At 49.4% G+C, this 14,677-nt stretch overlaps 1 protein-coding gene across 3 annotated transcripts in view; it reads left to right on the top strand.

Moving 5' to 3' along the window:
- The window catches only part of LOC308235437 (uncharacterized protein), a 56,153-nt gene that overhangs the window by 28,874 nt on the left and 12,602 nt on the right, over nt 1-14,677 (top strand). The window contains exons 1-3 of one of the 3 annotated variants that reach the window (XR_013959180.1): nt 6,860-7,028; nt 9,474-9,617; nt 10,752-10,878. Coding sequence is in view for 2 of the 3 variants with exons in the window: in XM_080644242.1 (XP_080500368.1) it covers nt 9,522-9,617; nt 10,752-10,878 (223 nt within the window). In the remaining variant the exon portion in view is untranslated. Of the gene's footprint in view, nt 1-6,859; nt 7,029-9,473; nt 9,618-10,751; nt 10,879-14,677 lie in introns of those variants that run through there. The other 2 variants (XM_080644241.1, XM_080644242.1) reach the window with 2 other exon arrangements.

Genomic DNA, 14,677 nt, shown 5'->3' with positions numbered 1-14,677 from the left:
TTATACTAATTGCTGTTTGCTTTAGCCTCCAGAAGATTAATAATACATCTTAAATGTTTGGAATGTGCATTTTGACAAATGGGTTCACTTACAGTGTTGGTTTTCATACTTTATTTAGAGTATGGGTGAACTTACACTATTTTCTTTTTTTTAATATATTTTTATTTATTTCAGAGAGAAAGAGAGAGGGACCAAGAGATCAAAAACATCAATAAGGAGAGAGATTTATTGATTGGCTGCCTCCTGCATGCCCCACACTTGGGAATGAGCCCACAACTCGGGCATGTGCCCTGTCGGGGAATGGAACCGCAATGTCGACACTTAACCACTGAGCCATGCTGGCCGGGCTGTTTTCATTAGTAAAGCTGAGTGAGGGTAGATGTGTTCGTGTTCAACCTTCAAGGTTGTAGTACCAGCATTGGAGTTGGTAATGCAGTGTAGTTATGTCAGTGGCAAACCTTTTTCCCAGTGGCCTTGAACTTTAAATAATGTGAAGAGATTTCTCCATTGTTGATATATTGTTCTTGTTCTTATATCTACGGGGATATTATGATAGTCACAATAAATATGACAAGTGTTTTTGAGAGTTCAGCTAAACTACGTTCTGATGTTGCTGCCATGGCCTTTATGTTCTTTAGCAAGGAGCCTTGAAGTAATGCCCCCCTCTTCCACAATTTTGTGAACCACCTCAGGTCCTCTGTGCCCGCAGTCGGGCACCAGAGAAGCTCAGGCAGGGGTTGGCGGCAGGTACTGGTCTGGGGAGCCCAAAGGGAGGGTCGCTGGGGGGGAGGGTACTGCAGTTTAGAGCCGCCAGGGGAGGAGAGTCCAAGCCGAGGCGTCAGGAAGTCTCCAGAGTTTTCTAAATGTCTGTTTTGTTCATAAGTGATCGTAATTTTGGCAGCTACTTAGGATAACCAGAATACAATGGTCCGGACTTCAAAAATGAATGAATTGATTTGCAGGCATTACTCACAGCGTTTACATGTGATTTATCCCTGACTCCTACAACTTACCATTAGGAAATGATGTGAAACAAAGAGAGGGCTTAAGGTAGGAGAAGCAAGAGGAGAGAGTCAAGAAAATGGGGGCCTTAGAGCCCATTTCAGGGAGTAGCCTGGGTCAAGCTGCAGCTGCCCGCTGCGTACCTGGTTGCAAAACTCGTGTCCCTTAGCGTTCAGGAGAAAAATAGCAAAGACACAAGGCAGCACAGATTCTTGGAGACCAGGAAGTGGCAAGAGAGGAGTAGCGGTCACGTGGGTCTCCTGGTTCTGGTGTGAAGCAGTTCATTTGCACGCGGGAAGCATGAGGGTCACTGTTGGCCTTGAAATACTCGCTGCGGTGCTTCCGACAGCGACAGCAGTGAGTCCACATCCATGGAAACGCCCCACACCCAGTCTGCTTCCCCGCCCAGATGGAGGGTCCGCGTTCAATCGGAGGAAACTCTGAGCCATCACTGTAAGTTCCAGGGACAGCAGGTAAGCAGAGATTGAAATGAAAGCCCCACATTCATTCCTTCTCCAGTGTACTGTTGTAAGTTTGTACAAGGTGGTAATATCAGATGTTTTGTATGGGCCAACCCAAAGGATCACACAATGATTAAAGAAACTAGATATTGGATACTCTTCTACTCTACTTCCTGACATCCCCATGGAGCATTCATACGTATAAGAATCTCCAGATATTTTGTCTCTAGGTCTCATTATCTGGACCAGGGGTTTTACAGTTTTGTTCTGTTACGGACAAACTATTGGATCCGGATCATTCATAGCAATTCAATATCAGCTAGATATTAGTTCCATTTTTTGGTACTGTAGCGAGTAATATGGAGGACGGGTATTGATGTAAAATATACATCAATTTTTTTTCACACTGTCATTAGGAAAATAGATGAAGCAGACATTGTCCCTTGGGTTAGAGGGTATTCTGTCTTTATTTTGTCCAGAATGCATATTCTTCTGCTGTGAGGTTAAAAGCTCTAAGTCAGAGATTTCAGCATTGTTTATCTCATGGCACATATGAGGTATCTATTGAAATTCAGTGGTCCACCAAGATACATATTTTGCCAGTTTGCCAAAAAAAATGCATCATTTTGATTCATGCACACCACACAGCTATTACTCTGTTGCCTTTTGTCATGTACACTGAGTGGCCAGATTATTATGATCTCTGAACGCATAATAATCTGGCCACTCAGTGTACTTCTCTTGAGTATGCCATTTATTTGGTATCAAAGATACTATAAATCGTGCACCTGATCTGTTTTCCCCTTTGCACTGGCTGATAGAAAGCTCACAGCAAATAGGTGGTTGATCTCCAGCAAAAGTCTAGAATATTTTTGGTACCCATTTGAGATACAATTGCACTGAGTGGCCGGATTATTATGTGTTCAGAGATCATAATAATCTGGCCACTCAGTGTATATTATTAGACATTCTATGGATAATGTAGTCTGTGCTACTTACTAAATACTTAGATGTTGGTTGTTCTGAAATTTCTTGCAGCACACCAGTTAGCCTGTGTGACACTACGGTTGAAAATCCCTGGTGTAATCATATCCAATCCATCTTATCTAATGTGTTATTTAAGACCACTTTTTCCTTCTGGAAGAGCTGTCCATTGATGTCAATGGGAAGCTAAAGTCCCTTACTATGAATGTATTAATTTAAAAATGTCAAAATCTTTATACCTCTCAATAATCCTATCTAATAAAGAGGGAATATGCTAATTGTCATCACTCCGTCACAAAGATGGCTGCACCCACAGCTGAGGCCAAGTTCCCTTAAGGAGCCTTAATGAGCAATCAGCAGGGACCTGAGGCTACGCCCTCGCCCGCCCCCTGTGGGGCTTGACAGGGGACCTCAGGCCATGCCCCCCGCCCGGCAGGGCTTGATGGGGGAATCTCAAGTTGCGCTTCCTCAAAAAAAAAAAAAGTGCACTTCCTCTACTGGTGATGGGCTAGGGGACCTCAGGCTGATCCCCCCACCCCAGTGCCAGGCCGGGGGACCTCAGACTGCGCCCCCCTGCCTGGCTGGGCTTGACAGGGGACTTCAGGCCATGCTCCCCACCCAGCGGGGCTTGACAGGGGACCTTAAGGTGCACCCCCAGTGCTGGGTTGGGAAAACTCAGACTGCGCCCCCCGCCCAGTGGGGCTTGATGTGGGACCTGAGGCAGCGCCCCCAACTCGGTGCTGGGCCTGGGGACCTGAGGCTGCGCTCTCCCGCCTGGCAGGGCTTGATGGAGGACCTCAGGCCATGCCCCCAACCCAGCAGGGCTTGACGGGGGACCTCAAGGCATGCCCCCCGTACTGGTGCCGGGCCAGGGGACCTGAGGCTATGCCCCCTGCCCAGCGGGGCTTGACAAGGGTGGGACTGGCCGGGTCTGGATCTAGCCCAATGTGGGGAGGGGGGTGGGGGAGGCCCGGCTGGGTCTGGGTCTCATGCGATTTTGAGGCACATGTGGGTGGGCAGGGACTTGACTCTGGGTCCTGTGGTGCACCCCAGACTCTGACAGGAGGAAGATTTTCATATACATTTTACTAATTTTCTTTAATCTCTGACACTTCTATTATAGAGGAAGGGCAAATAGCAATATTAAATTATTTCCTCTAATCCCCTTTTAATGTGCACGAATTTTGTGCACCCAGCCACTAGTCAAAATATAAATGGATTAATGCTTCAACAAGAAGATACAGGGTAGCTGAATGGATAGGAAAATAAAACCCATACACATGCTGTCTAAATGAGACCCACTTCAGACCAAAAGACACAGCATGAAAGTAAAGGGTTGGGAAAGTTATTTCATCTCTGCCTTTAGGTCTGAAAGATCCTTTTCTGCAGAGAATGTTGCTGTAGTGAGAGCTCTAATCCTGGACTGTATACATTTAATAGGTATGAGAATAACTGTGCTCAGAGTTAGCTGAACCATGTGGAACCGCTGACCCGTAAGTCAGCATGTAAACAGTGTTTCAATATCCAGAAACCTGTGGTGCTGGAGCAGGGCAGAGCAGGCCTGCTGGGAATCTCAGGTAAAGATGCCTCTCTTTTATGGGAACCACTTGATTGATGGTTTTACATTCTCTTTCTAAAATTTGGAAATCCTATAAAGGAAAACCTGTTCCCTTACAGGGGAAAAAGTGTGTGCTTGTGCGTAAAGTGTGTAAGGGAAATGAATGCAACACAATTATAGTAATCAGTCATTAGCTAACATTGTAGTTATTAATAACTAGAAGCCCAGTGCATGAATTTGTGCATTGCTGGAGTCCCTTGGACTGGCCGTCCTATCTGGGGTTGGGCTGCTCAGAGGAAGGACTGTGGGAAGTTGGCTGGCTGTCTGGGGTGAAGGGGGAAGGAGGGAGGGCCTGCAGGAGGTTGATTATATGTGTACTAGAGGCCCGGTGCACGAAATGTGTGCACGGGGGGGGGGTGTAGGTAGGGGGGTGTTTCCCTCAGCCCAGCCTGCGCCCTCTCCAATCTGGGACATCCCTCTCACAATCCAGGACTGCTGGCTCCCAACAGCTTGCATGCCTGCCTGCCTGCCTGCCTGATTGCCCCTAACCACTTCTGCCTGCCAGCCTGATTGCCCCCTAACCACTCCCCTGCCAGCTTGATCGACGCCTAACTGCTCCTGTGCTGGCCTGATTGCCCCTAACTGCCCTTTCCTGCAGGCCGAGTTACCCCTAACTGCCCTCCCCTACAGGCCTGTTCCCCCACAACTGCCCTCCCCTGCAGGCCTAGTCCCCCTCAACTGCCCTCCCCTGCAAGCCCGATCCCCCCCAACTGCCCTCCCCTGTAGGCCTGGGTCCCCGCCAACAGCCCTCTTCTGCTGGCCCAGTCAAACCCAACAGCCCTCCTCTGCTGGTCCGGTCACCCCTAACTGCCCTCCCTTGCCAGCCTGGTCGCCTCTAAATGCCCTCGCCTGCAGGCTTGGTCTCCCCCAACTGCCCTCCCCTACCGGCCTGGTCACCCCCAACTGCTCTCCCCTGCAGGCCTGGTCCCCACCAACTGACCTCCTCTGTAGGCCTGATCTCCCCCAACTGTCCTTCCCTGCAGGCCTGATCGCCCCCAACTGCCCTCCTCTGCTGGCCCGGTCACCCCTAACTGTCCTCCCCTGCAGGCCCAATCCCCCCCAACTGCCCTCCCTTACAGGCCTGGGTTCCCCCCAACTACCCTCCCTTACAGGCCTGGGTTCCCCCCAACTGCCCTCCCCTGCTGGCCTGATCAACAACAACTTCCCTCCCCTGCTGGACATCTTGTGGCGGACACCTTGTGTCCACATGGGGGCAGCCATCTTGTGTGTTGGAGTGACGGTCAATTTGCATATTACCTCTATCATATAGGACTAGAGTCCACAGTGCTTGAAATGCGTGCACTCGGGGGTCCCTCAGCGCAGCCTGTGCCCTCTTGCAGTCTGGGACTGCTCACTCCTTGGTGCCTGCCAGCTCACTGCTCCTTACTGCTGCTGTGGAGACGGGAGTGGCTCCGGCCACTGTGCTTGCCAGCCCTGAGCCTGGCTTCTGGCAGAGCAGCACTCCTGTGGGAGCACACTGACCACCAGGGGGAAGCTCCTGCATTGAGCATCTGCCCCCTGGTGGTCATTGCTCATCATAGTGACTGCTTGATACACTGTTTGGTCACTTTGCATATGAGGCTTTTATTAAATAGTATAGTTTAAACATAATCCTCTGGTCTGACTTACTTTAAATTACAAATTTCTAAATAGGTCATATATTTTAAGTAAATAAAGATTCATAAAACTCGAATGAATACCTGTATTCATGAAAATACTGGAAAATAAACAAGGGTGATGGAACTGAGTAAACTGATAAGTTATTCTTATAACTCTTAAATATTTTTTATTTTAAAATTGTTTTGTTTCCCAAATATAAGGAAAACTAACAGGAGACATTCTACATTAATGTCAATGTCCCATTAACTGGGTTATAGGGACTACTGAATTTACAATATTCATTTAAAAATGCCTTCCCAGAACACAAAGACTTCAAAGACCACAACTTACAACTAGATTTTTTTTTATCCCTTGAAATTACATAAAATGTGTTTCCCACAGTGTTGTATGGGACCTTATCTCATCAGGTGCCTAACCATGAATGGATATCTGGGTCTGTCTCTGACACCCCCATCCACCTGCTTCCCTAACTCAAGCTGCCTCTCCATTCAGATGGGGGGACAGGGAGGGGCTGAGAGAGCAGGCTGCCCTTCCCCTCCCCCTCCTCACTGAGGGTTTAAGGATCCAGGCAAATCCCAGGCAGAAAGTTTCTGGTTTCAAACCCAGTTTGCCCGCCTTTTGAATTCTGTGTCACTTCACTGTAAGAATGTGTTGCCGGCCGTGAAGATCCTGGGAAAGACACCTCCCTGGGACATCTGCAGCTGAAGGGCAGGCCAGCCAGTAGCTCTAAGCACAGCCTCTGGGATCTGGAAACTTCTGTGTGAATTCCAGATTCCTCCTCCCCTCTTTATGCTTTGCCACAGCTGCCATTTACTCGCTAGCACCCTAATAAAAGAGCAGCCCCTCTACCTGGGGAGCCTTGTGCCATCAAAGGGCATCTGGCCCTTTCCTCCCTTTAAAGAAGTAAAATAAACGCCCTCTCTCTGCTCCTGTCTCTTCTCTCCCTTGTGAATCCTTTCACAGCCGCGTCACCAGCCAAACCCCCAACAATGACGTGGGAACTCCACCAGGAAGGGCTGTCCCTGTGGGAGGAGGTGAGGGAACCAGGGCTGCCCCCTTGCTCCTGCCCCGCCCTCCCTCCCTCTGTCCCTGCAGCTCGGCCCCTCCCCCATCGCGGAGTCGCTCAGCTCAGGCACTGGCCCCGCCCATCCCGCAGGGAGGAGCATGCGCAGTTTCTTGCAGTCGAGGAAGCGGCTGTGGAGGGGAAGGTGGCGGTTCCACCTGGGGAGGTGTTTGTGCTTTAAAGCTGCTGCTCTCCGTCCTCCTCCCAGCAGGGAAGGCTGAGGGGCGCTGCAGGCGCTGAAGTCCTTGTTGAGGTCCCCGCCCCGGAGCCCCTCACAGCGGTGAGTCCGCGTCCCGGGCGGCTGCGCAGTGGAGGCGCCGCGTTCCTTTGGGCGGAAACTGAGGCCCCGGCCGCGGTCTGTCCGCCTTTGGCTGTGGGTCACCGCCTGCCGCGCGGTTTTCCTGCTGAAAACCATTCCGGGGGCCGCCGGTCCTCCCCGCGGGGCTGAGAGTCTGGTCAGTGGGTTCCCGCCCTTTGCGCCCCTCCCCCGCCCGGCGCTTTCCACCCAAAGAGCCCGGATGGCTCCCGGCCTGGGGGTCTGCTCCCCGCCTTCCTAGGCCCACCCCCATTAATAAGGGGTCTGAATGCCAGGGGAGCGCAGTTTCCATGGGGTGGGGCTCAGGGGGAAGAACGCGGTGTCCCTAGAAGAGGTGACCTGCCCGCAGGGAGGGGCTTTGTGGGAGCGGTGACTGCGGGGGGCGGGGAACCGGGCTGGGGGGGTCAGGAGAGGGAGTGAGAGAGACAGACACGTGGGAGGGAGAAAGGGCAGTGAGGGGTCCACAGAGAGGGGCCCATAGGGGGTGTGGGAGGGACTGGACGGTGACGGTAGGAGTGAGGGGGTAACTCGGGAAAGGAGCCTGAGGAGGAAGGAAGTGGGGAAATAGGGAGGAGGGGGAGCCCAGAGAGAGGAGGGGGGCTGAGAGGGAGAGGGTCCTGGTGAGCAGAAGTGGGGGCCACACAGGAGGAGGCAGGTCAGACAGAGACACTGGTTCAGAGGAGAAGAGTTGGGGGAGCGAGTGCAGGGACAGAAAGGGGGGCTCAGGGATGAGGGGGCAGAGGGGGAAGCAGCACGGAGTCAGCCAGCTGTGGGGAGCAGGACAGACTGTAACAGGCAGCAGAGGGGCCACGGGCGTGGGGAGGGAAAGACGCAGACGTGTGTGGAGATGGGAGCAATCAGAGACCAGGAGAAAGAGCACCTGAAGGGAAATGGGTTTCAGGAGGTTCATGGTCCAGGTGTAGGGACAGAGAGAGAGAAAGGGGGGGAAAGAGCAGGGAGGGGAGAGGGGGACACAGAAAAGGACCACAGTGGAGAGAAAGGGAAGAGGGAGACAGAGACAGATCCATAGACAGAAATACACAGCAGTGGGAGGAGGGGAACCCTGATCTGGGTGAGAGGTGAGCTGATGGGGTGTGGATGGTTAAGGTGTTATATATTGGCTTGTGGCTTTATATGTTTAATTTAACAATGGAATTGTTTAAACAGATTTGACTGAGAATTACAAATCTCCAGTTCACAAGGCTTGCAAGTTGTATAATTATTTGCTTCCATTTGCAACCTTATTCACACAGAGGGGGAGCCTGGTATGTTGATCATGGGCCCCTTGTCATTTCCCGGGATGGCAAGAAGGAGGTGACCTGGGACAAGAGATGACTGAGTGATGCTTTATCAGGGATTATTAGAAGCACTCGATCTTTTTTTCTCTCCCATGGGTTTTTCTTTTCGAATCTCTGACATTTAATTCATGTAAATGACCATTCTGAAATCAGCATTGGTGATGTCTGACACTCACCTATTATAATTCTTTTCTTAATATAACGTAGTCTACATCGTTTTAAAGCTTTAAACCTAGAAATCATTACATTAAAAAGACACAACCTTGATTGTTTTTGGTTTTAAACAGATTGTGTGTAGTTCAGATTCTGAGCCCTGCATCCTTCCTACTCTTTATCATACCTCGAGACATTCATTGGCACTTAGTAATATGAGGCGATCTCCGCGTGCACTTGGTAAGGATGGCAGTGGTCTTCACAGTTGGGAGCTAGTTGTGTGAGTTGGTTTCATGTTCAGCTCCTTTTTCCTTCCCTTCATGTGATTTGTTGAATTAGTGTCTGGGAGCCACAAAGGAGCACTTGCCCTAAGTCCCTCTTGTCCATTCTCTGAACATATTGAAGGATGGCCTGGATTGACCTGGAACTTGGTTCCCACAGAGCCCCTCTATTCATGGTGAAGTCATTTGATGAGCATATTTCAGTAGCTAACTTTCCCCAAAGGCTTTAGCATGAAGACCTGTTCTCTGTAATTTCCTGGGAAAGGAGGAAGGAAATCTACCTGGGAAACATGCACATGCACTAGTTCTTGCTTCACCCCCTCCCACAACCCAGAGGTCTCAGGTGTGCTGGGTTTGATGTCTGCTACTCAGGGCTACTGAAACAGATCTGAGGGAGCCTCGAAGGCCCCAGGAGGGAACTAGTTAAAGATGTCATGTCCTGGGTGCAAGGGCAGGCTTTTCCTGGGGACCTAAGGGGTGTTAGGTTTTGGGTTTGGGTTTACAGCCGAGCACCACATTCACTCATGGCTGTAGGAGTTTGTGGATGTCTTTGGGAGGAGAGACACATGAAGACAGAATGAAACACCTCACAGTGTGGTCTCCTTGTAGGACCTCATTGTTCCTGACTCTCTCCTGTGACAAAGGACAGGAGGACATGGCCTTTTCCTCATTTCTAGGTCCTTCTGATGGTGAGTGTGAGGGGAGCTGATTAACAGGCTGTGCAGATGCCTTTGAAGGCACATTCTGTGACTCCAACATACTGTCACCTGAGGAAACATCCCAGACCCCATCAGGACCAGGACCACATGGCTGCTTCTCAGGTAAAAGATGTGTCCTGGGTAAGAGGCTGTTTGCTTTTTCTCAAACATCTGTTGATCTGTTTCTCTTTCCCTTCTCACACCTGTGTCCCCTCTGCTGCCCCTGTTACCCTCTTTCCTGTTCAACACAGCTGGCTGACTTTCAGTGCTGCTTCTCCCTCTGCTCCATCATCACGAAGCCCCCCTTTCCGTGCCTGCACTCACTCCCCCCAATTCTTTTTTTTTTTTTAATATATTTTTATTTGATATTTTACAGAGAGGAGGGAGAGGGATAGAGAGTTAGAAACATCGACGAGAGAGAAACATCGATCAGCTGCCTCCTGCACACCTCCTACTGGGAATGTGCCCGCAACAAAGGTACGTGCCCTTGACGGAACCGAACCTGGGACCTTTCAGTCCTCAGGCCGACGCTCTATCCACTGAGCCAAACCGGTTTCGGCACTCCCCCCAATTCTTCTCCTCAAACCATTCTATCTGAAGTGCCTCCCCCTTTGTTGCCCCCACTTCTGTGCACCAGGTCCCCTCTCCCTCTCAGTCCCCTTCATCTCTCTGGGGCTCCTTCCTCTCCTCCATATTTCCCTACTTCTGATGTTCTTGCCTTTCCAGGTTGTTTTCCTTTCTTTATTTCCTTTTTTCTTATGATTGTCAACGTCAGCAGTTTCTATATTTCTCCTCTCTCTTTTTTAATATATGTTTTCATTGATTTCAGAATGGGAAGGAGAGGTGGAAAAAGGTAGAAACATCAATGATGAGAGAGAATCATTGATTAGCTGCCTCCTACACACCCCCTACTGGGGATGGAACCCACAACCCAGGCATGTGACCTTCACTGGAATCCAACCCCCGACTCTTCAGTCTGTAGACCAACACTCCACTGAGGCAAAGGGGCTAGGGCTATGCCCTAATTTTAATTTTATTTTCCTGTAAAGTAAAATCTGTACCTGGATTTGTAGACATATTTCATCCTCATCTGTCATTGTTAGAAAACACATCAGAGAATGTTACTGGGGCAAAGTGATCTTACTGGATGATTCAGGATACTTCCCTAGGTTCAAACCTCTTCTGACACTGGTTTCTTGTTGGGTAACATTGTGAAGTCTTCTGATGACCTGTTGGTAAACTTGTCTTTTCTTTCAGGGACCCCTGACCTTCAGGGATGTGGCCATAGATTTCTCTGAGGAGGAGTGGGAGTGCCTGGACCCAGCTCAGCGGAACTTGTACCTGGATGTGATGGTGGAGAACTACAGCAACCTGGCCTCCCTGGGTGAGGATGACTCCTTCCCGAGTTCCTCCTCCACCCGCAGCGTTTTGTTTCCTTTATTGTTTTAACATCTCCAGGGGCTTCTGCTTTCTAGGGTAGAGTTTGTTCTGTAGGAACAAATTGTTTCCTAGCTGGTTTGGCTCAGTGGATAGACTCCATGGCCTGCAGACTAAAAGGTCCCAGGTTCAATTCTGGTCAGGTGCCAATGCCCAGGTTGTGGCCTTGCTCCCCAATAGGTGGCATGCAGGAGGCAACCGATCAATGATTCTCATCATTGATGTTTCTCTCTTTTTCTCCCTCTCCCATCCTCTCTGAAAGCAATAAAAATATAGTCTATAAAATAAAAGTGTAATATGCAAATCAACCAAACGGCCAAACAGTGGAACTACCATCCAGGACTACGCTATGACACCCACTGGCACCAGGCTAGCCAAGACGGGTGCGATGCGATTGGTCAGGGGCCCAGCCATCGCCCCCTGATCATCCCGTCGCGGGAGGCCCAGGCCACCAGCCGGCTGGGTGATCAATCGGGTTACTCCATGATCGTCCCAAAGAGGCAGGCAAATTGAATTCTTGCACTTACAAATATGGATCTAGGCATCTGTCATGTCTTTTCATGGCTTGGTGTATTATTTCTTTATTTTTTAAAAAATATATTTTATTGATTTTCCACAGAGAGAAAGGGAGAGGGATAGAGAGCCAGAAACATCGATGAGAGAGAAACATCGATCAGCTGCCTCTTGCACACTCCCTACTGGGGATGTGCCCGCAACCAAGGTACATGCCCCTGACCAGAATCAAACCCTGGACCCCTCAGTCCGCAGGCCGACGCTCCATCCACCGAGCCAAACAGCCAGGGCTATTATTTCTTTACTAGAGGCCCGGTGCATGAAATTAGTACACGGGCTGCAGGGGTGTCTCCCTCAGCCCAACCTGCACCCTTTCCAATCTGGGACCCCTTGAGGGATGTACAACTGCCCGTTTAGGCCTGATCGCACCGGGATCGGGCCTAAATGGGCAGTCAGACAACCCTCTCACAATCCAGGGCTGCTGGCTCCCAACTGCTCGCCTGCCTGCCAGCCTGACTGCCCCTAACCGCTTCTGCTTGCCAGCCTGATCACCCCCTAACCAGTCCCCTGCCAGTCTGATCGATGCCTAACTACTCCCCTGCCAGCCTGGTCACCCCCAACTGCCCTCCCCTGCAGGCCTGGTCACCCCCAGCTGCCCTCCCCTGCTGGCTTGGTCACATCCAACTTCCCTCCCTTGGCAGGCTGGTCGCTCCTACCTTCCCTCCCCTGCTGGCCTGATTGCTCCTAAATGCCCTCCCCTCCTGGCCTGGTCACCCCTAATTGCCCTCTGCTGCCGGCCTGGTCGCCCCTTAACTGTCTTCTCCTGCAGGCCTAGTGGCCCCCAACTGCCCTCCCCTGCAGGCCTGGTCACCCGTGCAGGCCTGGTTCTCCCCAACTGCCCTCCCCTGCAGGGCTGCTCCCCCCCAACTGCCCTCCCCAAAGGCCTGGGTCCCCCCCAACTGCCCTCCCTTTTAGGCCTGGTCCCTCCCAATTGCCCTCCCTTGCTGGCCTGATGCGAGGGAGGGCAGTAGGGGGTTACTGGGCCGCCACAAGAGGAGCAGTTAGGCGTTGATCAGGCTGGCAGGGGAGTGGTTAGGGGTGATCAGGCTGGCAGGCCATCTTGTGGTGGCCATCTTGTTTGAGTCCACATGGTGGAACCATCTTGTGCATTGGAGTGATGGTTAATTTGCATATTACCTCTTCATTAGATAGGATAGTAGTGAATAGGACTTCATTGTATGTACTTCAGCATATTTATCCATTCACTTGTTGATGGACCTCTTTATTGCTCCCAATATTTGTAAATTATGAATAAGCAGCCCCTTTGTAGGCTTTTGTGTAGATAAAAGGCTTAACTCTGGTTTAATAGTAAGGAGCCCAATTCCTGGATCCCATGATGAGTGTATATTTAGTTTTATAAAAACCTCTAGACCATCTCCCCAAGGGGCTGTAGCATTAGGCATTTTCAGCAGCAGTGATTGGAGTTCCAGTTGCTCCACCATCACAAAGGCATCTGGAGGGGTCAGTGTTCTGGATTCTGACCTGTTCAATGGTGGTTGAGTGTTGCTTGCCTGTGCTCTCTGTTACTTCTCCTTGTTTTAATGTGCATTTCCTTAGTGACATAAGAGGTGCAGGAACTTGTTACGGTGATTTTCTATGTGTATATACACTGAGTGGTCAGATTATTATGCGTTCAGAGATCATAATAATCTGGCTACTCAGTATATTATGTAGTGCTGTGCGTTAAGGTGCTTGGCCCTATTCAGTCATGTTGGTTCTTTTCTCCTGTACATGTTGACTTTGATATATATATATACATATAGATTTCATTCAGAGAGGGAGAGAGGCAGAGAAACCTCAATGAACAGAGAGAATCATTGATCAGCTGCCATGTGCCCTGACCAGGAATCGAACCGTGACCTCCTGGTTCATAGGTCGAAGCTCAACTGCTGAGCCATGCCAGCTGGGCCATGTTGACTTTTACAAATCTATTTTCTCAGCCTATCCCTTTTCTTTTTTTTCTGTTGTGGATACCGTATTTGTTGCTGTTTTTTTTTCTTTAATGTTTGAGCTGATACATTGGGAATTTCCATTTGAATAGAGTGGATTGAAATACAACTTGGTTATGTATTTGCCTTTCAAAAATGTGAACTATATAAAATTAATGTAGTTTTATATTCAATAACATGGAAGTTATATTTGCAGGTACTGTGTCATTTCTGGAATAAACACAGTGAGACATGTCTTTTTTTTTTTTTTTTTTTTTTTTTTAAATATATTTTTTTATTGATATTTTACAGAGAGGAAGGGAGAGGGATAGAGAGCTAGAAACATCGATGAGAGAGAAACATCGATCAGCTGCCTCCTGCACACCTCCCACTGGGGATGTGCCCGCAACCAAGGTACATGCCCTTGACCGGAATCGAACCCGGGACCCTTCAGTCCGCAGGCCGACGCTCTATCCACTGAGCCAAACCGGTTTCGGCGTGAGACATGTCTTGAAGGAGATGAGTTGAGATATAAATTTTGTATCCTCACATGTCAAGTCAAATGAAGTCTTTTAATTTATTTCAAATGATAGAGCATCATTATAAAAATAGTCCTTTATGCCCTAGCTGGTTTTGCTCAGTGGATAGAGCGTCTGCCTGCGGAATGAAGGGTCTCAGGTTCGATTCCGCCCAAGGGCATGTACCTTGGTTGCGGGCACATCCCCAGTAGGGGGTGTGCAGGAGGCAGCTGATCGATGTTTCTCTCTTATCGATGTTTCTAACTCTCCCTCTCCCTTCCTCTCTGTAAAAAAATCAATAAAATATATTTTTTTAAAAAAATAGTCCTTTACTTCCAGTCTTCACTATTGAAAATAACACTGCAATGGATAAATGGGTGGGTATGTCTTTTTGAATTCATGTTCTCTGTATAAATCCCCAGAAATGGAATCTCTGTATTATCTGGTTGTTTGTAAATATTGGAAAATCCTCCATCGTGTTTTCATAGTGGCTACACCAATCCTTTATAATAAAGAGCTAATATGCTAATTAGACCAAACAGCCGAATGATCTTCTTGATGACCTCTGGACGAAGCCAGGGCTGTGAGGGCCGGCTTGCATGAATTTCGTGCACTGGGCCTCTAGTGTGTTTACTAGTATAATCTGGCTGACAGTTCACCAATGTTCTCATTTCCCCACTTCATTGGTAATACTTGTTGTATATTGAATTATGGATGATTGGCATCC

The sequence above is a fragment of the Plecotus auritus genome, assembly GCF_963455305.1.
Source record: "Plecotus auritus genome assembly, chromosome: 10".
Lineage (NCBI taxonomy): Eukaryota > Metazoa > Chordata > Mammalia > Chiroptera > Vespertilionidae > Plecotus > Plecotus auritus.
The sequence above is the reverse complement of the archived record's forward strand: the minus strand, read 5'-3'. Positions and strand labels throughout refer to the sequence as shown.